Below are 21,502 nucleotides of genomic sequence, written 5' to 3'. Positions count from 1 at the left end.
GCACTAAATTTTTTATACTAGTCATTTTTACTAAAACGAAACAAAATTAAGAGATACTAAGGGTGTGAATGGTTGTCAGCGGTTGGGATGAATAAATATATCTGTAGATTAAACCGTTTTTTATTTACCCTTCATTAATTTTACTCCGCAGTGGTGCGGTCCAAAAGAAACAAAGACAAAACCGCAGCGAACCAATTACGGACCGCTTTTATCTGAAAATAGAGTTGGAATGCAGCGGTTCGTTATCAACACTTAAAAAAGAATGGTCCGATCCACAAATGTATTTGTCCGCTCTGACTGTGGTTACCATTCAGATCCCGAAAGACTTAGCGGACCGAGTATATCCATAAAAATTAAAACAATATTTTCTTTGAGAAAACGGCAAATATAAGTGTCGTTTCATAGACCACTTGAAAAATCTCACTGCTCTTTTACTACTGCAACTATAAATAAGCCGTCGAAGCACCACATATTACAGCTGTCGATCATCTAAAGCTTCTGACGCGGCTCTCAAATCTTTCACCTCAACTCGCCTCTATATCCGTTTGCTACTCACTCTCTTCTCCGATTGCCGCCACGTAAGACTCTTGATAACATAAGTATCACACAGAGAAAGCGAGTAAAGTTACAGTTCTCTACTCTCGAAGGTTGGTCTGGTATAGTCGTGAAAGTGACCACAGGCTTATTTTGGGAAATTTTTTTTAAAAACGTTGTCTTTATTCTTGAGGTAAAAAAAAAAAGACATTAATTACGAAAGTACCCTTTAATTTCTCCGAAAAGCTAAAACTTTTTTTTTTCGCAGCCGCGTTTCACTTTCAACGATACCTCTTCATCTTCCTCCCCTCTCTCTCTCAGAAATCCCAAATCCAGAGAGCTCCTCTGAGTCTCTCTATCTACCTCTCTGTTTGTTGTTACTAGACTTTTTTTTTTTTTTTTGCTTTTCTTTTTGAAGATTCGCTCGAACGTCGTAGTTTTCGTTTCTCTCGGAGCTCAAAAACTAGGTAAATCAGATTTAATTTTGACAGATAATTTTTATAAGATTTTTAACCTAATTTATGCTTTTGGTGTTTTTTTTTTGGAGAAATCGTTGGTGTTTATGCGTAAATTGACTACTAGTTAGGTTTGATTTTTTTGTCGTTTTCTGAATTTTTTTTTTTTTTCTTTTTTTTTTTTAAATCTACAGTCGGCGAGGAAGTTAGGGGGAAAAAATGGAAATGGAAGTTGTTTTGGGAATCGGAGAAGAGGAGAAACCTAAAGCTAGTTGTGCTTCGGAGATTGAATCGGCTAAGGAACACGATTCAGGTGAGGATACGCTAAAGGATGATGGTGTTGTTGTTGTTGTTCAAGAGAACGGTGTTAGGGTTTCTGTAAACGGAGAGGGTGAGGGTGAGAAGGAGAAGGTAAACGTTGTTGAGGCTGAGAAGAATTTGAACGAATCTGGTGTTGTTGTTGAAGATTGTGTTATGAATGGTGTTTCTTCGTTGCTGAAATTGAAGGAAGATATGAAAGAAGAAGAAGATGGTGGTGGTGATGATGATGAAGAAGAAGAAGAGGAAGAGGAAGAGCAAGAAGAAGAGCATGGGTACTGTGTTGGAGATTTTGTGTGGGGCAAAATCAAGAATCATCCATGGTGGCCTGGTCAGATTTACGATCCATCTGATGCTTCTGATTTGGCATTGAAGATTAAGCAGAAGGGGAAATTGCTTGTGGCGTATTTCGGTGACGGGACGTTTGCTTGGTGCGGTGCGTCCCAGTTGAAACCGTTTGCGGAGAGTTTTAAAGAGTGTTCGAAGGTGAGTAATTCGAGGAGTTTCCTCGTTGCGGTGGAAGAGGCGGTTGGAGAGATGGGGAGACACGTTGAGCGTTTGCTGGTGTGTGATTGTGCTGAGGGGAAGGATAAGTTTGATAGCCGTGCGGCTAACAATGCCGGGATTAAGGAAGGGGTTTTGGTGCGCGATTTGAGACGGGAAATGATTTCGTCTTTGCTGGTTGGGAAACATGGAGAGATTCTTAAAGATGTTAAATTCTCTGCAGAGACGGTTAGCTTTGGTGGGTTGCTTGAGCTGGAGATATTGAAAAGGAAGGTATCTGCGTTTTATCGGTCTGGAAGAGGATATGGTTTGCCTGAGTATCATGAGCCTCAGTCAGTTCCAGGACTTGAAGACAAAAACAACAGTGATGATGAAGAAGAAGAAGAAGAAGAAGAAGAAGAAGAAGAAGAAGAAGAAGAAGAAGAAGACGAGAATGTTGATGATGGGTTAGAATTGCGTGCTAAACGTTCTAGCGTAGAGGAAGCAGAAGCTTTGGATCCTGAAGAGTCGTCTCTTCAAGGATCGTTAGAGAAGTGTTCCGGGTTTCCTGATCATAGGCTGCTCCACAGAAGGAAGGAGAAAAGCATTGCTGATATTATGGAGAATGAGTCTTCTGCTAAGGTGAGATTTGAGACAGAACTAGTGAATGGAGATGTAAAGTCAAATGTTAAGTCGGGTAGGAAAAAAACAAAACGCTTTGATGAAGTTAATGGTGAGCTTGAAAATGTTACCACCACTATACCGAGGAGAAGAAAGAGTGAAGTTTCTACAATTGAAAATGCTAGTCAGAAGCAAGTGGAAGAAGGTAGCAAAAGCGAAACTTCAAGTAAGAGAAAGAAAAGGGCTGTGGATGATGATGATGGGAGTGGAAACAGAGAAGAGACAGAGAAAAACGAGGCTTCGAATATGGATATAGATATTGATTCAACTCCGTTGGCTTCACTGCGAAAAAAGGTCAGGTTTGATGCTTCCAGTATTGAAAAGAATGATGCAAGTGGCGAGACCGCCACACAATCATTAAAGAGGGAGAGGAAGAAGAGCAAGTACCTTTCGCCTGATTTCTTGTCGGATTTTTCACGCAAAAGGAGTAAAAAGAGTCAGGTTGTATCTGAATCTTCTAACATTTCAAGTCAGAGCCAAGTAGGAGAGCAAATAACCGATGCTAATGACAGCATCATGGCAGTGGAAGAAGATGAGTTGGATTTACCATGTGAACCTTCATTTGATAATGGGTTAGGTCGCGAAGAACTGTCAGAGGAACTAAGTAACGCTGTCGATTTTCTGAGGTTGGGAGCTACACCAAAGGAAATGCAAGATCTAATTCGTGTATCAGCTCTTGGTACACAATATCCAAAAGACAGTAGCTCAAGAGACATGGTAAGAGAATTCATGACCATCTATAGAAGCTTCACATATCATGATGGAGCCATTCACAAGATTTTAGGGGGTTATGATAGTTCAGATAAAGAAAAAGATCACCTGAATGAGATGCCCAATCCCGAGACTAAGGGGAAAGAGAAAAAAGATAAGAAGCGTAAAGTGAAGCAGCCAGCAGAGGAGGTTAAGGAAACTCGGAAAGAAGAGCATGAGACAGACAAGAATGGGACAATGAAGAAAGAGCGAAGACATAAGAAGTCTAAAACAAAGAAGCAAGATGATGAAGGAGAAGAAACCGGGAAAGAGTCAAGTGAGTCAACAAAGAAAGAGAGAAAACGTAAGAAGTCTGAATCAAAGGAGCAAGCAGATGGAGAAGGAGAAATTCGGAAAGAGGCAAATGGCTTAACTAAAAAAGAGAGAAAACGTAAGAAGTCTGAATCAAAGAAGCAAGTGGAAGCGGTTGAAGAAAAGGATACCCAGAAAGAATCGAGTGAGCCAACCAAGAAAGAGAGAAAACGCAAGAAGCCTAAACATGACGAAGAAGAAACCCAGAGTGAGACTGTGAAACCTGAGAAGAAGAAGAAGAATAAGAAGAAGAAGAAGAAGAAAAGAGAAGGAAAGTCTAAAAAGAAAGAAACTGAAAAGGGATTTGCAGGAGCTGAGCTATATGTTACATTTGGTCCTGGTTCGAGTTTGCCTAAAAAGGAAGAACTGATTGAAATATATGAGAGGTTTGGGACATTGGACAAAGAAAGAACTGATATGTTGGAGAACATCTCGTCTGCCCGTGTTGCCTTCTTGGATGTACCTGATGGAGAAAAAGCTTTTGAATCCTCACAAGAGAAATGCCCGTTTACTACTAGTTCGACCGTTAAATTCAGGCTCAAGTATCCTAATGAGAGAACAGAGGAGAAGAAAACTGAAGCTGAAGTTGGAGAGACGACAGTGGAGGTGGAATATCTGAAGAAAAAGATGGACGAGATGAGAATGTTACTTGACGGATGTGAAGGAGGAATGACTGAAGAAGTGAGAGTGAAATTTGAAGGTGAGATAGTAAATTTGTTGGAGAAAGTGAGAAAGTAAGAGAGATGAGATCTTCTTAGGATTATGCTATTATGTTTTTATTTTGTTGGTTGAGAATTTTCAGGAGACTTCTGCAGGTTTTAGGATATTTATGGTTTCTGCAAAACAAAAAGAAAACTATTTTGAGAAGATGATGATACTTATGAATTTTGTCATAGGTTAGAGAGTTAGATCGATGTTCCTTTTTGTTTTTTTGTGTAGACTTTTTCAAGTTTACAAAATTTGAAACTAAATCGGTAAACCCTACTACACTGGGCTTTGGTATATCACTCTCTTGAGTTTGGGATACTGTAGTAATAAACCCTACTACACTGGGCTAGCATGCAATAGTTTTAGGCAATTGTCGTTTTGTTAACTGAAAAATGATCATATTACAAAAGATCAAAATCCATTAATTAAGCAAGTGTTTGGATTTTGAAAACATCCAAACCATCGCTTGACCAAAAATACTTGAAAAGCTTAATGGATTTTGATCTTCTCTTTCAAGCTAAATGATTATTTTTTTATCTTCTCCGACGGACAAAACAGATTTAAAAATATGAACATTGGTTAAACTTATTAGAAGATAACTGAAAAATGATCGCACCAATCAATCTTATCCACTCATTTCGAATAAAATCAAATGAGATTTTGAAGAGATTGGTAAACTTATTTTTCCGCAAAACTGAGTTTTTGTCAAAACCGAAAATTGCGTTTTATCACTAAAAATGAGTTTTCACAAAACCATGTTTTATGTCAAAACCATGTTCTCGTCTAAATCGCAAAACTAGATTTTACTGCCAAAACTACAAAATTTTGTTTTAACATTGAAAATGTTTTCACATAAAACCGTGTTTTTCGTCAAAATCGTAGAACTACATTTATGTAAACGTAAAAGTTTATTCTATTTGACTAATGGACATCCCATTTGAACATTGTTGTTAATTGATATTGTTGTCAATGAACATGGCCATTTATCCGCAATCAAAATGTTCAATATTGCAGTATTGGATAGGTCTAAAATGGACGTAGACAACCCATTTGAAACCCTTGGGAACTAATAGCTAATTAAGCACATAATAATTGTCTCTAGTGTTTATAATATTGGGCTTTATAATCTAAAACTGTCAGTGTAGAAAGAGACACAAAAATTTTAACGAGGTTCAGCAAATGCCTACGTCCTCAAACTTTGTTGGTAATACTTTTTGAGCACAATTACAGTTAGTGCTCAATATTGGACTTACACAAACCTAAGATTTTTTCTTAACTTGTTTCCAATCTATTCCCAACCTACTAAAAGATCCTTAAGATCAACAACACTGATCTACACCCAGGACTCTTACTTGGAAACAAAAACCCTCACCATTTTCCCCCAAAGATGCCAAAAGGCTTACAAGGTTTTTCCTCTTTTTTCACGTTCTAAAGAGATAAGTTTCTAAGTCCTATACCCTCTATATTAATATAGGGATTTCGTGTCTTTCCCAAGACTATCAACTTTCCTAAAATCAAGAAGAAATATTCCATTTAACTTTATTCTTTGTTAAACGAATATTTCCTAATCCCACTAAATCTTCTAAATATCTTCAAGCTTCTTTTTTCTTCGTGCTTTACCTTCAAGTAATATCCCAAAACGTACCTTAAATATATCTTCATAAATCTTCAAAACCGAGACAGATAGACAAAATCAACAGGGTTCTAATGCTCTTTTGTAGGACAAAGGTTTGAGCATACATCAGATGCATGTGCCGAGATAGAACTTTGTGCAGACATATTTTATACAGCTTCCTGAACTTCATCTTCAACTTGAGCTTGCTCACATACACTTACAAAAACCACACTACTACTACTTCTTTTCAATTTTTTTGTCGACATATACACTACCACTTTGACGTTAACTTTGCGTTATTGTTACCTGATCATGCCTATATATGAGTTATACGAGCCAATGCCCAAAAAACAGTGAAACAATGAAACCAAACATATGCGAGTTGACGTCCTTAGCCATATATTTAATACCACTGTGTCACCCACATAAAAAAAAATTTAAACATCCCTAACTTAAGAGGTCGGTAACTATGTTTTTTTCTTTTGGTAACTACTAGTATAGTTTAGATAATGCATAATCTTTTATAACATGATTTAATACTACTTATTGAAAAAGATTACTCTGTAAGTAACAATTAAATTTAAGATTAAAGAGTTGTTAGAGATATAGAATGACTATTAGTCTATTATGAATTGTTCTATTGATTAGTTTGATTTGATTTTGTGATCGATACATACAAAAATTGTCTTTACCTTCGGCCTTAAGATTTGTCAAGGCAACCAATTATTACTACTAGTAAGTATATAAAATAGATTAGATAGTATCACAATACACATAATATCTATTTGATTTTAATAAGCCTACTCTGTGTTGTTGGGAGGAGAGCAAATAAATAAATGCTGTAACATTAAGAAACTGAAGCAATCAAACCTTCGTTTTCCAGAGGAACAATAATCGTTGGAGTACAATACAAATGTAGTCCTGCTTCTTGTTCATTCGTCAGCAATTACGTATGCATTATTTTATCTGATGTTTCCTAACGAACGATATTTATATCTTTATCGAACAACATTTTGTTTGATGGCTATATTCTCAATTTTATTTTTAGTTTAACTAGGACTCAGACCCCTCCTCTCCCCTGTGTGATGTTGGGGGAGAAATTTTTTAGAAAAAAACAATTAAATTTAAAATTTAAAATTATACGTTATGGAATTATTTGAATGTAATAGAATAGTTTGAATACATAAACTGTTACTAAAAACACAATCATCAAAATATATAAAAGAAAATATTATGTAGAATAGATGCAATTTTGCAAAACATATTGTTTAAAGTATTATGGTAAAGAATTATGGTAAAGAGCTAAAATTAAAAAAAAAAAAAATCATTATGAAAAAGTGATCCTTACTGAAAAGTGAAAATATTAAACTAATGGTTATAATGAGTAATGTAATTTTCTATGAAAAAACTATAATTAAAAATTTATTTAACAATGAGTGAAAAAGTATCAACAAAAAAATTAAAATTAAAATACATAACTCTTAAGAACAAAATAAAATAAATTTTAAATATTGAAATTGTTTTAACGAAAAGTTACGTTTAATAGACTCAACTGTAAATTCTATATTAAGTTTCATTAAATTTCTATATTACTATAATCATTTCTAAAATTTTAGTTAGATTATAGAATAACGTTAAATATTAGATATTAATATTCAAATTATTTAGATTTAACATAAAATGAAAAATTTGTTTCAACGAACAATGATCTGTAAGTTATTGATGAAGAGACAAATATATAGAGAGTTCAAAAGATATGACTATTTAAATAGACACACCTATTAGAACGAAAAATTATGGTGAAAAAATATAAATAAAATATAGTGAAAAGACACAACTCTACAATGAACAAATACAACTGTTTGAGTTTTTTAAAAAGAACAAATAAAACGAATTTTTTTTACAAAAAAGTACTACGAAAAGTCGTAACTGTTGTTCTCATTTATTCAGATTGTTATTATATTTTTTAAACGGAAAGTTAAGATAAATAGACACAACTGTAAATTCAATATTAAATTGTATTTTTCTCTATTGCTATAATCATTTCTAAAATTTTAGCTAGATTATAGAATATATTCAATTATCTAGATTCAACATAAAATGAAAAATTTGTTTCAACGAACTTGTTAGTTAGTGATGAAGAGACAAATATGAAGAGAGTTCAAAAGCATGACTATTTAAATAGACACACCTATTAGAACGAAAAGTTTTGATGAAAAAATATAAATAAAATATAGTGAAAAGACACAACTCTACAATGAACAGATACAACCGTTTGAATTAAAAAAAAAACAAAAAAAAACATTTTTTTACGAAAAGGTGCTACGAAAAATCGCAACTGTTGTGTCTGCACTTGATTATACCTACAAACTCATATAAACTGATTTTAAATAAAAGACATCTTTATTACCATATTCAAAAGTCAAATCCAAAAGCTCATTATATAATCCATCTAACTCTTGGAAAAAGACTCTAGGTATAAAATTAACTAAAAGTTGTAAATTATATTTATCATTCCAAAAATCTTTTGTGAAATCAAGAATTGGAGGAATCTCTTTACTTTTAAAATAATGAATGCTAGAGAATAATTTAGAAATGTGTAAAAACCATTGAGATTGAAATTTTATATTATTTGGTGTCATGGCAAAAAAAAATGAAAACAGTTCAAACAGACAAATATATATAGATTTCAAAAGATATGAATATTCAAATAGACACAACTCTACAATGAACAGTTGCAACTTTACAAAGAACCGTTACAATGAACAATCACAACTTCTTGTAAAACACACAATTCAAATTTTCTACAGATTTTTTTGGAAAATTATCCAAAAAGTACGATTGAAAAACACAACTTTTGGTGGCATTTATTCGGATTGCTATTATATATAGGTATTTTCATTAAATTTTTATATATGAAAGCATCTTTTTTAGCATATTGAAAAGTCAAATCTAAAAACTCACTATGTAATCCATCTAACTCTTGGAAAAACACTCTTAAGTATTTTCATTAAACTTTTATATTTAAAATTAACTAAAAGATGTAAATTAGATTCATCATTCCAAAAATCTTTTGTTAAAAGAATGCATGCTAGAAAATATTTAGAAAAATGTATAAACCGTTGAAATTGAAATTTTAGTTGAATTTGTGTCATGGCAAAAAAATGAAAACATTTCAAACAGACAAATATATATAGATTTCAAAAGATATGAATGTTCCAATCAACACAACTTTACAGTGAACAGTTGTAACTTTTCATAAATAACCGTTTTAATGATCCATCATGACTTTTCAGAAAATATCCAAAATGTACGATTGAAAAAACACAACTGTTGGTCGCATTTATTCGGATTGTTATTATTATATAGATTTTCTCCTAATTTTTTTACAAAAAGGTTATACAAGTTGCCTAAACGTTTTTCTTGATTGAATTATTTTTACATTCGATTTTATAAAAGAATATGATTGATGATAAGGATTTTGTATCAATTATTTTATTTTAAATTTGGCATTAGCTAATTTTGTTTTTGAAAGCTTTTGCCTCTTTTTGTTGAACAATTTTATTTGCATCTTAATTATTAAGGACTCAGTCTTACAGCATGTTCGTCCTTATTAGGAATAATTATATGTGTTACGCGTAATTAATACATCCAATACAAAAGAATCAGGTAACATCTCATTGTCAATTAATCAATCAGAAAAAAAGAAAAATATAAAACTCCACCTAAACTATTGATACAATGATACATTACCATTTCTTTAATTAATCTTTTTGTTTTTTTTTGTTAAATTCCTTAATTTTATCTGAATTGCCATTTTTATTAGCCAATAATATTTCACGTATATATATACACCGAAAGATACAAAAACACCATTAGAGAGACAAGCATGGAGAAAGAACATGATTACACGGCTTCGTTTTGCCTTAGCTTTAACAGTTACACCACCAACGACCGAACCGCTGAGACCATCGAGCGAGTTCGACTCGAATTTTCGGATGAACACAACGATGATGAGTTTGAATTTCCTGTTTTCAATCAGAACCTCATCGGTAAAGACGAGTCGCCAATGCTGCCAATGGCGACGGTTACAACTCAGCTGAGAGATTTATTCCTCCACGAAGATCAGTCGTATTCATCATCATCATCTTCGTCAGATGAAGAAGAGGTTCATGAACCTCGAGTGAGAAATCGCTAAAGAGAGGTTGGAGAAAGAGCAGCTCGACGGGAGCATCATCGTCGACGTCGTGGAGGATTAGTGATTTGTTGAAGAGAAGTTATAGTGAAGGGAAACAATCTCTTAAGCTCTTGAATTCGAATTCAAGAAACAGAGACGAGTCTACGAAGAAGAAGGAGAAGGTTTGTGCACATGAGAAGGTTTATCTGAGAAACAAAGCGAAGAAGAACGAAGACAAGAGAAAATCATATCTACCTTTCAAGCAACATGTCGTTGGGTTTTTCTTTACTGTAAAATAGTAATGCTTAATTAGTTAATTTCCATTAGTGAAACAATAACGAATTAGTTTATTACTGCATGGGGGAGAGACACCGTAAATCTAAATAATCAAAACCTAAACGAACCGAACGGAACTAAGTAAAAAATACAAGCTAAACAGGCTTTGCCCAATTTTAATTGGAAAGGCCCATTAATAAAATTTTGTTTTATAAATTCAAAAAAAAAAATATTTGAAAAGTCTTATAATTTTTATTTTTCTACTGAAAAATTAAAACAAGACTCTACCGGAAAGGGAAATAGAGTTTCCCAACAAAATTCGTGTTAATTTTTTTGGTATTGAAAGAATAATATATAAGTGAAATTTTAAAAACTACAATAAAGAATTATATTGTTAACTAAATACTTTTGATAACTTGTTAAGATTATTTTTTATATAGAGTTTTTTTTATGATAAGTTAAGAACTTTTAGTTTAATATATACATATATATTACTCGCTCTATTTTATAAAGAGTGTCATTTTGATAGTTAGCAATTAACAAAATTTTGACACGTATCAATTGTATTGATAAGATATTTTGATACAGTGCACACAAATTAAGAAAAACTAGAATTATACAAATATATCCTTATTTAATGACTAGTTAATTATATAAGTTTAATAGAAATAGCGTTAAGGGTAAAATAAGAAATTTGATGTAAAAAGTCACATTGAAAATGTAAAGTTACACTCTTTGTGAAACAAATAAAAAAGTACAGAATGACACTTTTTGTGAAACAGAGGGAGTAGTAAATTTAGAATTGATATTTGTTGATTTCTTATCAATACAATTGATACGTGTCAAAATTCTGTAATTGCTAACTTTGAAACCAAGCTTTATATAATAATAATTTTTTTTCTTCTTTATTTGCAAAGGAGTTGGATTTTTTTTTGTAGATTTTTTAGATATATCTCAAATATTTTAGTTAAAGCTAATCTTACGATGTTCTTAATTGATTACTAAAAAATATTTATCTATTAGTTTTACACTAATTTACAATAGCATTAGATATCATCAAATACAAGTTTATTTTTCATTACTAAAAAAAACAAGTTTTTTTAATAATGCTTCTCTTTTTAGAAAATTTCTTTTAAACCATCATGGATTTCTGATTAAAAATCAAACTAAACTAAATAATATAATTAAAATCTAAATATAATATAACTTAGTGAAACTAAAATATGTAAAAGAAGGAATAAACAAACTGTATTGATTATACATATCCTTAATTGAAACTGAAATTAAAAGAAAAAACATATAGAATTTTATTTTAAATCATCATGAATTTATAATTGAAAAATGAAACTGAAATAAATAATATAAAATTATAAGTTAAATCATGACATATGTCACAATCTTTTATATAATATTTTAAGAATATATAACATAAAATAGATTTTTTTTTTACATGTTTCGTAATCTCAAATCGATAAATTGACACGTGTCAACATCTTAAATTTATAACTTGACACATTTTAAAATTGTTAGTTTTCTTTTCTAAAATTTTTGACGTGTTAATATTTTATCGATAGGCTTGACACCTGTCGCAATCTAAGTTAATGACTAATTTTTTATTTCCGTTCCTCGGAGAAGTATGGCAGAAAGAATATATATTTTTCAAAGTTGTGATGTTAGGCGATTCCAATGTTGGAAAATCAAGCCTTTTATCGCAGTTGATGAGTTCGAACCTGTATCACATTTGACGATTGGCATTGAGTACCGGTCACAATACGATTACATTGGCGACAAGAACATCAGGGTCCAAATTTGGGACACCAATGGTCGAAAACGGTTTGGCTCCCAAAAGCAATTTTTTTTTTTTATGTTTTACAATTAAAAAGCAATCCACAATAAATACATTAATTTATCGGTATATATTTCCTTCATTTTAAAATATAAAATGTTTTATCTAAAAGAACGCATATTAAAAAATAATTATTTTTTAAAAATTCAACCAATAATAAAACAAGACTACATAATATAAATAATAATCAAATATTAAATTAATCTAAAAGTTGCATAGAAAAATGAAAACATCATATATTATGAAACAAATAACATTTGTGAATTGCAAATTCTTTTTAAAGAAAATATAGTAATTATAAACGATAATAATTAAAGAAAATAATATAAGATGTTATAAAAACATAGAAATTTTATTTGTATATGAGCTTAAAATAATATAAGATGTTATAAAAACATCTATTGGTTTAGAGTTATAGAAATTTTAAATTACAAAAAAACAAGATATTTATAATCAAGTTTTAATATGTTTTATTAATATGTGTGAAAAAAATCTAAAAATGGGATCAATTAGGAACAAAGGAAGTACAACAACTTAGGGATTCATCATCTTTCAGTTCCATAGAATCTGCTGCATTTTTCAACTCTGAATCAAGTTCTGTGTTATTAACAGTAAAATTCCTGTGTTGAGTTATTACACAAAAAGTTATTACAGATAGTTTTTGTACAACTTTCTCGTTAACTTGAGCTTGTCCATTACACTAACAGAAGGTACACTGCTATATAGTTTTATATCCTTACGAATGAGATAACATAATTCGATTAGGACGAGAATCCAGTATCCATATGTATTTATAAATCATTTTTTTTTTTTGTTATTTTAAGAAAGGGAGTGCCGGAGTGGAGAAAAGGTTGGCCAAGCCGATAGGCTAAAATACCTATCAAACCCATCGTTGTTCATTATATATATATATATATGCACTTGTCAAATAAAAGAGAGACTGATCATGTAGGCGAGGACGATAAGCTTGAACAACCTTATGTTAGATTAGATATATGATATGGTCTTCGAATGGAGAGTGTTGACACACACACACACACCAAGAGGAAAATAAAAGTCTTTCCGTTTCATTGTAAATGTAATTTATTGTTTTCAACATTAAAAAAAAAAACAAATTGTACTTTTTTTTTTTTTTTTTTTTTTTTTGACAAAGAACAAATTGTACTTATCTTTGATTAGTTTACTGTACAACTTTTTCTTTGGTCAATTTTTTATTTGTATATGAGCTTGTCCATAATCGATCTATAATATTTTGAATATGAATGGACCATAGACGACCCCGCCTATTTTAAAAGCTCTACCTCAATTTTTGGATATGGATGGACCATAGACAACCCTGTCTATTTTAAAAAATCTACCTCGATTAATAAATAAAAGATGAGAATTCAAGATATCCATCGCGGTCAAGAAATCTACCAAGTCACCTTTTATGATTTGTTTCAAGAAATAAATACGTTTTAATGATTTGGTTTACTTTTTTTTGTTGGAACAATTTATATTCACGTCAACGAGGAAAATAATCTCTAACAGTCTTGGCGTCCTCAACTAACTTTCAAATTCCAACGTACGAGGTCTGGTCTTATTTATATCATGAATGTATGATTTATTAAATTCGTGGTTAATCGTCACTGATTTCAGATTACAATGCCAACTCTAACACTTGTCTATGTAATTAATGTACGTAAGTAAGAGACACAAGAGCCTAACCTGACAAGACCTCATTCTCCTTTAAAAATCTTTCAAGCCGTGATGTGTAGAATCAAGGTTGTAACAGCTGTACTATTATAGCATTATTATGGTCATCTTTGTTTTGAAGGGTTTCAAATTTTTTTTTTAATATATATATTATTTATTATTTAATTAAATTTATTGTCTAACACCACTAGAATAAAACAGTTGTAAACTTTTTTTCTCATCGGTGCCTCTAAATGTCTATGTAGAGACATTCTATCTGAAGATTTAATCTTATCTCTCGTTCTTTTTATTTATTATTATTATTATTATTTTATACTCAATGGAAAACACTACCGATGGGAGTGCCTTTATCTTTGTTGACCGTAATTGCTGACTTAAAATGTCAAAATTTCGACTCCTTGTGCAAGCAAAGATTATATATTTTGTTTTTGGTGGAAAGCACAAGCAAAGATTATATTATACTCTCCTTTTATCATTTTAGATTTTCTTTTCGTATATTATAAACTTTATATAAATTTAGTTCTACCAAATATATTACAAAATGTCCGAGTATATATCATATTTTAAAGCAAAAAAAAAGGTAGTCTGTATTTTCCATTCTAAAAGTTGGGATTGAATTTTTGTGGAGTATCCCAAATTGGAAAAAGAAAAACCCAAGAGATAAATTTCACAGCTTCCTAACAATCCACTAGTTACCCACTTCAATTTTATTTGTATTTTGATTAAATAATAGTATTATTTTTTGTTCTATACCAAAATATGTATGAATGAAGTACACAATATAGACACATAAAATTAAACTAATAAGGGATTTAATTTGGTTACATTAGGGAAATAACCAAATAAGTTTCTATAACTTGCTTATCAACTGATCATCCTTACTTTTAACAACAACAAAAAGGTCCTACCAAAAAAAAAAAAAAACAACAAAAAGAAAAAAAGTACAAAAGCTACAAGCAAATATAGAGAAAAAAAAATCGGTTGTATTCATATTCTTATTCTTGTTCATTATAATCTAATAATCGATGATTAATTACTTCTTATAAGCTAATCATATAAGATATTCAGAGGCAATACCCATTAGTAAAATCCATCATAGTGAGTGAACTGAGCTCGAAGTCATCTTCAAGAACCCAAAAAGTGTCGAATAGATTGGGAACCGTCGTTGCAACTTCTACGTCAGTTGGTAATGAGTGGACCGGTTTTGGTTTTGGCTTGAGTTTAGACTCGTCAATTAAAGTGTCGAGTCTTACAGTTGAAACTTTTTCGCCGGCGATCTCTTGATGATTAGAAGAAGTTGTGGTTATGAGGGCCAAAGATGGTGGCGACTCTGCATCGCAAGCCGGTTTGGCCCCAGATAAATGGTCTCCCAGACCAAGTTTCTTGCTGAGATGAGTGTTCCAGTAATTCTTTACTTGGTTGTCTGTTCTTCCCGGGACTCTTTTAGCTATCAACGACCATCTAAATATTTTAAAAAGTACGGTATCAATTATTATGTTTATTTGTGGTTACACTTCTTCAATAATAACAAAAAGTAAATAGATACTTATAATATTGCATATGAGGATTTCGAATGTTTTCTAAAATATGTGGCAAAACTTTTGAAACAAGCAATTTTGTAAATCGGAGTAATTTCTATACCGAGGTGGAGTTAATGCCTATGGTCCTAAAATAGAGCATGTGTGTAATACATGTAGCAAGATCATGTGTTTATATGTTGTAGATGTTACATAAGACAGGTATCTATATGCAGATGATCCATAAATGGCTACAATTATGAGTCATTGTAAAAGTTCGAGAAACATATTTTTTTGAATAAAAACCTAGCTATATATAAATTAATGGCCGAAAAACCAAAGGACAGATATAAGATTTTGATTCAAATTTACGATCCGTTTCTTTCGACTATACAAATTTGAATAACCATCATATGATTGTGGACGTCTGTGTAAATAGATTAATAAGGTACACTTATATTATATAACCTAATTGATATGTATATGAATCAATCTGATATATCATATATGAGTTATATATAAGTGATATACGTAGCTAAGATGTGAACATTTAAACAATTTAGAAATTACCGTGAATTAAGGATCGAACACGAAGTATATATTACATATAAATTAGATATATGTTATATATACCTTGGTAGTTGTACATTTAAACAATTTAGCGTGAATTAAGCACAGATCTCACACACATATAATTAATTGAATTGTATAAAAGAAATTAATAGAGCCAGATAATCCCTGGATATATAGATTAAAAGGAAAAGAAAAAAGAAAAGAAAAGGAACCTGTTGCCGAGGAGCTTGTGGAGTCTGATGATGAGATCTTCTTCTTGGTCAGTGAAATTGCCTCTGTTTACGGTAGGGCTTAAGTAGTTCATCCATCTCAACCTACAGCTCTTCCCACATCTCTTGAGCCCTAGTTATCATCCAACAGTTTCAAATTCGATCTTTAGTACTTTTCTTTTCTTGCATCAAGAAACAAGATAGAAGAAGCGAGAAAGAGAGAGAGAGAGAGAGAGAGAGAGAGTAAAAGACCAGTTTTCTTGGCGATGCGGTTCCAGTGGCCTTGGCCGTGAGTTCGGACATAGTCCATGAGAATCTTGTCTTCTTCCACTGTCCATAAACCTTTCTTGTATTCTTGTTCTTTTCCATCTCTTGTCATTCTCATCCTTTTTCACTTTTCTTGATCCCGATGAGAGAGAGAGGGAAGAGAGAGAGGGAAGGTGGCTGAGTCGGTGATGCATGATTAGTCGAGCCTGGCTCTATTTATATATATTTATAATTCCATGTGACGTATATACTAAATTGTTCTGTATATATGTATATACAGAAGGCATGTTGTATGCTGCTGTCTCTCCGAAAAGTCTGTATATGGTAAAGTCTACATTCTTTTACCAATAAGTCAACCTAACGAATTAAATTGATTTACCCATTTTAACGGATGTAGATATATATTTACATTTTTCCATAAATAAAATTCATAGAATATAACAGTATCATAAAATATGTTTAGTTATGGTGAAGTAAAAGATATATGTAAAAAAATCAGCGGCCAATATCTACGAAAATCATGTTGCTAAGTAGTTTGCGACAATTGGATATAAAGATGATACAGCCGCTGAGCACATAGAGAGTTTAAAGAGTTAACTTGATGAGATAATTACTGTAATAGGTATTGTAAACTATACTACAACATGTTAGAAGGGATTGTATATCCCATAAGGTTATATATGTAGATTAATGAAAACGGTTTAGTATGTTTCTAACCACCCATATATAATTTCTTATAAGATAGGTTCGGGAGATCAAATATTCTTTAAAGAGATAATCTAATATGAATGTATAGTTTGAGTTATATAATCTGACTGAAGTAAAAAAAAAGAGTTATACGTAAAAGTAAAACCAAAAAGACATGCAAAGAAATATAACAGACATAACAATATACCACGTACGTCCATAATATTTTTTGTTCTTATTTCACAATTCCTTTGAAATAATAAAATCCCGATATTGGAGAGTAGTTTATCCTCTTGTTGTCTAGCAAGAAAGAACAAAGTTGAACTTTTAATTCAACAAAAGAAAAAGGAAATAAAAAACGGAGTAAATTTGAGAAATGATACTTCATATTCTGAGTTTTCAGCTGTTTTGTTCGTTATTCAAAATATATTTTACCCAACTATATGATAAATCGAATGCAAGTATTATTATATACACAAAAATCACATTTAATTCGTTTTAAAGAAAGGGGTTGAAATAAAATATGAAATGTAGTTATAACCGAATTTACCAATATCTTATAAAGTATGTAAAAACTGTAATAAAATTTGTGTAGGTAGACATGTTTGTGTATATCCCAACTAACAAGTTAAGTGGAAGTGAAAATTGAAGGAAAGAAAAAGAGGAAGGAAGGTAATTACTATTGGACATATATAATGCTCCCTTGGGGTAGACACACTAGACAGATGCTAGCAATTTTTTAAACTTTTTTATATTAATACCAAACATAGTAGATCTTCTGTTCATCCAGCTAAGCTAGATGTGTAGCTATATTTTATGTGTGTATTATATGTTCAAAGTTCAAACATATAAGTATTATTTTTTTTCTCGAATCCCAATGTAGGGACAACTCTTTTGAATTCGATATATGAATTATTTAGTTCTGATAAACGACCAAACCTGTCCAATTTACATTAATTTGTTTTATATATATAGTTGAATAAACTTGTTTAACACCAAGATCAGATTTGTGGATTCTGTTTGCAATACCTAATACAGTAATACTGTCTAAACTCTAAACGTAGTTACTATTCCCTTCAACTGAAATTTTGCAAACAAAATTTTTCTAAAACTAGACTATATATAAAATTAGACATCCTTGATAAAAAAAATGAAATTAAACTCTGGACAGTATTATATCATGGTAATCACTACACTAAATATATTATTATTATGTAGTGCATATGAATTATGTAAGTATATAGATTATAGCTTCTCTTGATTTAGCCTACTTTATTAGATTTAATGGATAATTAATTATGGGACCTATAGACCTTTTAATTCCTAACCTTACATTCAAATCATCCCAACTAGTTGATGTTGATCATCTAATCTATTAACTACATTAAGATCCATACATTGTAGAGATTAATAAAAGAGAATACTACCTCTGTTCTTAGAAGGAGGATTTTTTTTTTTTTTGGACTTTCTCTTGTTTCACAAATATCGATTTCTACACATTTTAAAATAATTAAATAATTTGTAAACTTCACAAAGTAATAATTAGAAATATTTGATTTTTATAAAATATAATTTTTTATAGTTCAATAACTATTTTTGGTGAGAGAATAATGTATTTATGATTAGTACTTGTTATTTATTAATTTATGTAAAAAAGTCCTAGATATCAAATTTTTGGAAACAAAGGGAGTAAGTAACAGAGATCATTGTTTTAAATCTCTAGTATGTTAGAATGAAAGCTGTTTTTTAAATTAAACTAGTACCATTTTGCAAATTGTATTAAAATGAGAAATTTGTAAGGAAATTTATATATACAAACTTTAAAATGTAGGGCAAATCATGTTAAATCATTTTACTCATGTAATACTATTGTACAAAACAATCATAGTAAATATATATATATATATATATTCAATAAAAATAAATATTGAGAAACATTAGTTAAGATGCACAAATTAGAAACTACTCTTCATATAAAATGTTATTACATCTCACAATATCATACCATGCCATTCACTTATTACATTACTGTACTTTATTAGGTTCTTATAGACTGATTTCACATATAAATTTACATTAACATTTCATAGTTTCTTTTATATAATTTCCCATAAATCATCATAAAAAATAAATATTTTCTGTATATATATATATATATATATATTTTTTTTTTTTTCATCATTTCTTGGTGTACTTTCAAGTCGTTTAAATACAGAAACTCAGATTACTCATCTGCAATATCTCAAATTCTAAAAAATGGTAGTAAAACTAAAAAGGGTTAACAGAACATTATCTTTACATAAGATACTTCTAAATTCTAATGATTTATGATAAAATTATGAAGTATTTATGGAATTTTTCTTTTATATTACCAAAGTAGACATAATTGTATTCTGCAACACTTTCAAAGAGAACTATGCATTAAGAAAATTAGTATTGTGTTAGTAAGGATGGAACACGAAATATTTGTTTTGTGATGTATGTAAAATACTAATCAAAACTGTTTTTTAAAATCCATCAACCGGTGTTGCATGCATATTACCAGTACGTTGTTGGATGAAGATGAGGTACACAAGCCGAAAGTGATTTTGAGTGCTTACGGACGGTGGACTGTAGAACCGTTTAAACATTTCGATTGGTAAAGATGATGGAGGGGTTGTGGTGTCTTTAAAAAAAAATAGAAAAAAATAAAGATTATAGACACTCATCTTTTTTTTATATAGTGTCTTTCTATAGACAAATAATAAACTAATAATTAAAAATCCATATTGAATATCACCAACAAAAATGCTCTCATAAGTGGTATGAGTCATACTAAAAGTAGTGTAGAGCATTGTAGACTGACGCTATTGGGAGTAACAATGTTGGTTTGCAATGAAGATATATTGCTCTTTGCAAGTGAAAGTATTGTTATACCTATATTCTGAAAAATCGTCGTGCATGTAGAGATGTTTAAAATTATTAATTTGACTATCAATATAACCAATTGCATATATATTTTATTTAACTCAACTAGAGAGAATCCAATACGAATTAAAGGATAGATCGATCAACTTAAGGATGAGTCACGTATTAATTATGAAGTGTTTTGTAATACTAATGTAAGTGGTTTTGCGATACTACGTAAGTGAGAAAGAAAAAACACACGAATCATCTTTTTATTTATCTACAGAGCTAGTTGAAAAGTTAACTTATTTGAACTTCCATGACAGAGAAATTAACCGTCAAGAAAATAGTATGATCCAAAAATCGAAAGTGGGTATAGGGGTCTACAGAAGATGATGACGGATATCCTAATACCTAGAGGCGGGGAAAAAGGTAAATTTCAACCTATACTATTTTGAAAGTGTAAATTCCTACACAGACAACAGATTCGTGTGTTTTTCAACCTAAACTCTTACATAATTCAAATTTACTATCTAGACTTCGAATCGTTACCCATATTCCTACATTGGCTCAAACAACGTTAGTCAACCGTTAAATGTTTTGATCAGTTTGACACGTACGCGATGATGTGTGAAGGTCGTTGGACTCGAAACCTTAAAATGACGTCGTTTGCAATGAAATGTTAAAACAACGTGTTTTGAATTGGGGGAAAAATCTTAATTGCAAACGACGTCCTTTGCAATGAAAGGTTAAAACAACGTGTTTTGAATTGGGGGAAAGATCTTAATTGCAAACGATGTCGTTTTAAAGTTTTGAGCCCAATGACCTTGACAGATCATCGCATACATGTCAAATTGATCAATACATTTAACGGTTGACTAACGCTGTTTGAGTCAATGTAGAAATATGGGTAACGATTCGAAGTCTAGGTAGTAAATTTGAATTATGTAAGAGTTTAGGTAGAAAAACACACGGATCTGTTGTCTGGGTAGGAATTTACACTTTTGAAGTAGTACGGGTTGAAATTTACCATTTTCCCACCTAGAGGCTAGAGCTAAAGAAATTGAGACATCAGACCAGTTTTTACACCATATATATAAATACTTGTAGTACGTAGTTTCCTGCGGTTAATTGGTTTCATAATCTTAGTTACAAAATATGTGAGCTCGCAAACCAATATCATGAGGTGGCTAGAGTTTCTAGTGAACTTTGTTTGTTGGGATCTGCTGTGTAATGGATTGTAAGCTCATAAAACCAATCATTGTAATCTTTGGTAAAGTAGCACGAAATCAAACTAAGAAAGGGAGCATAATGAAATTTCAAATGGAAAAATTATTAATTTTCTATAAGTTAGTGATATAAAAATCACAGTGTAGGAAATATCAGTTTGTTTTACTGCTCGGAGGTCAAAATTCAAGATCCCTTGACCCTTGCACAATGACCTTTCGTTCCTTTTTATAGTACGTCTTGTGTTAAGTGAACCTCGTCTAGCTTTCACATGACTACGAGGTGA

At 31.0% G+C, this 21,502-nt stretch overlaps 2 protein-coding genes across 2 annotated transcripts; one reads left to right on the top strand and one right to left on the bottom strand.

Annotated features, from left to right (window-relative positions):
- On the top strand, positions 765-4,540 carry LOC104724385 (histone-lysine N-methyltransferase, H3 lysine-79 specific-like). The gene is made up of 2 exons (XM_010442863.2): positions 765-1,001; positions 1,184-4,540. The coding sequence occupies exon 2, from the start codon at positions 1,209-1,211 to the stop codon at positions 4,269-4,271; it is 3,063 nt and encodes a 1,020-aa protein (XP_010441165.1). The 5' UTR covers positions 765-1,001; positions 1,184-1,208; the 3' UTR covers positions 4,272-4,540.
- LOC104724384 (transcription factor MYB23-like) lies at positions 14,646-16,604 on the bottom strand. Its single transcript, XM_010442862.1, has 3 exons — positions 16,402-16,604; positions 16,153-16,282; positions 14,646-15,311 (listed from the first exon to the last, which is right to left on the bottom strand). The coding sequence occupies exons 1-3, from the start codon at positions 16,532-16,534 to the stop codon at positions 14,915-14,917; spliced, it is 660 nt and encodes a 219-aa protein (XP_010441164.1). The 5' UTR covers positions 16,535-16,604; the 3' UTR covers positions 14,646-14,914.

This window comes from Camelina sativa, chromosome 11 (genome assembly GCF_000633955.1).
Source record: "Camelina sativa cultivar DH55 chromosome 11, Cs, whole genome shotgun sequence".
Taxonomy (NCBI): domain Eukaryota; kingdom Viridiplantae; phylum Streptophyta; class Magnoliopsida; order Brassicales; family Brassicaceae; genus Camelina; species Camelina sativa.
This window is presented reverse-complemented; position numbering and strand designations above follow the sequence as displayed.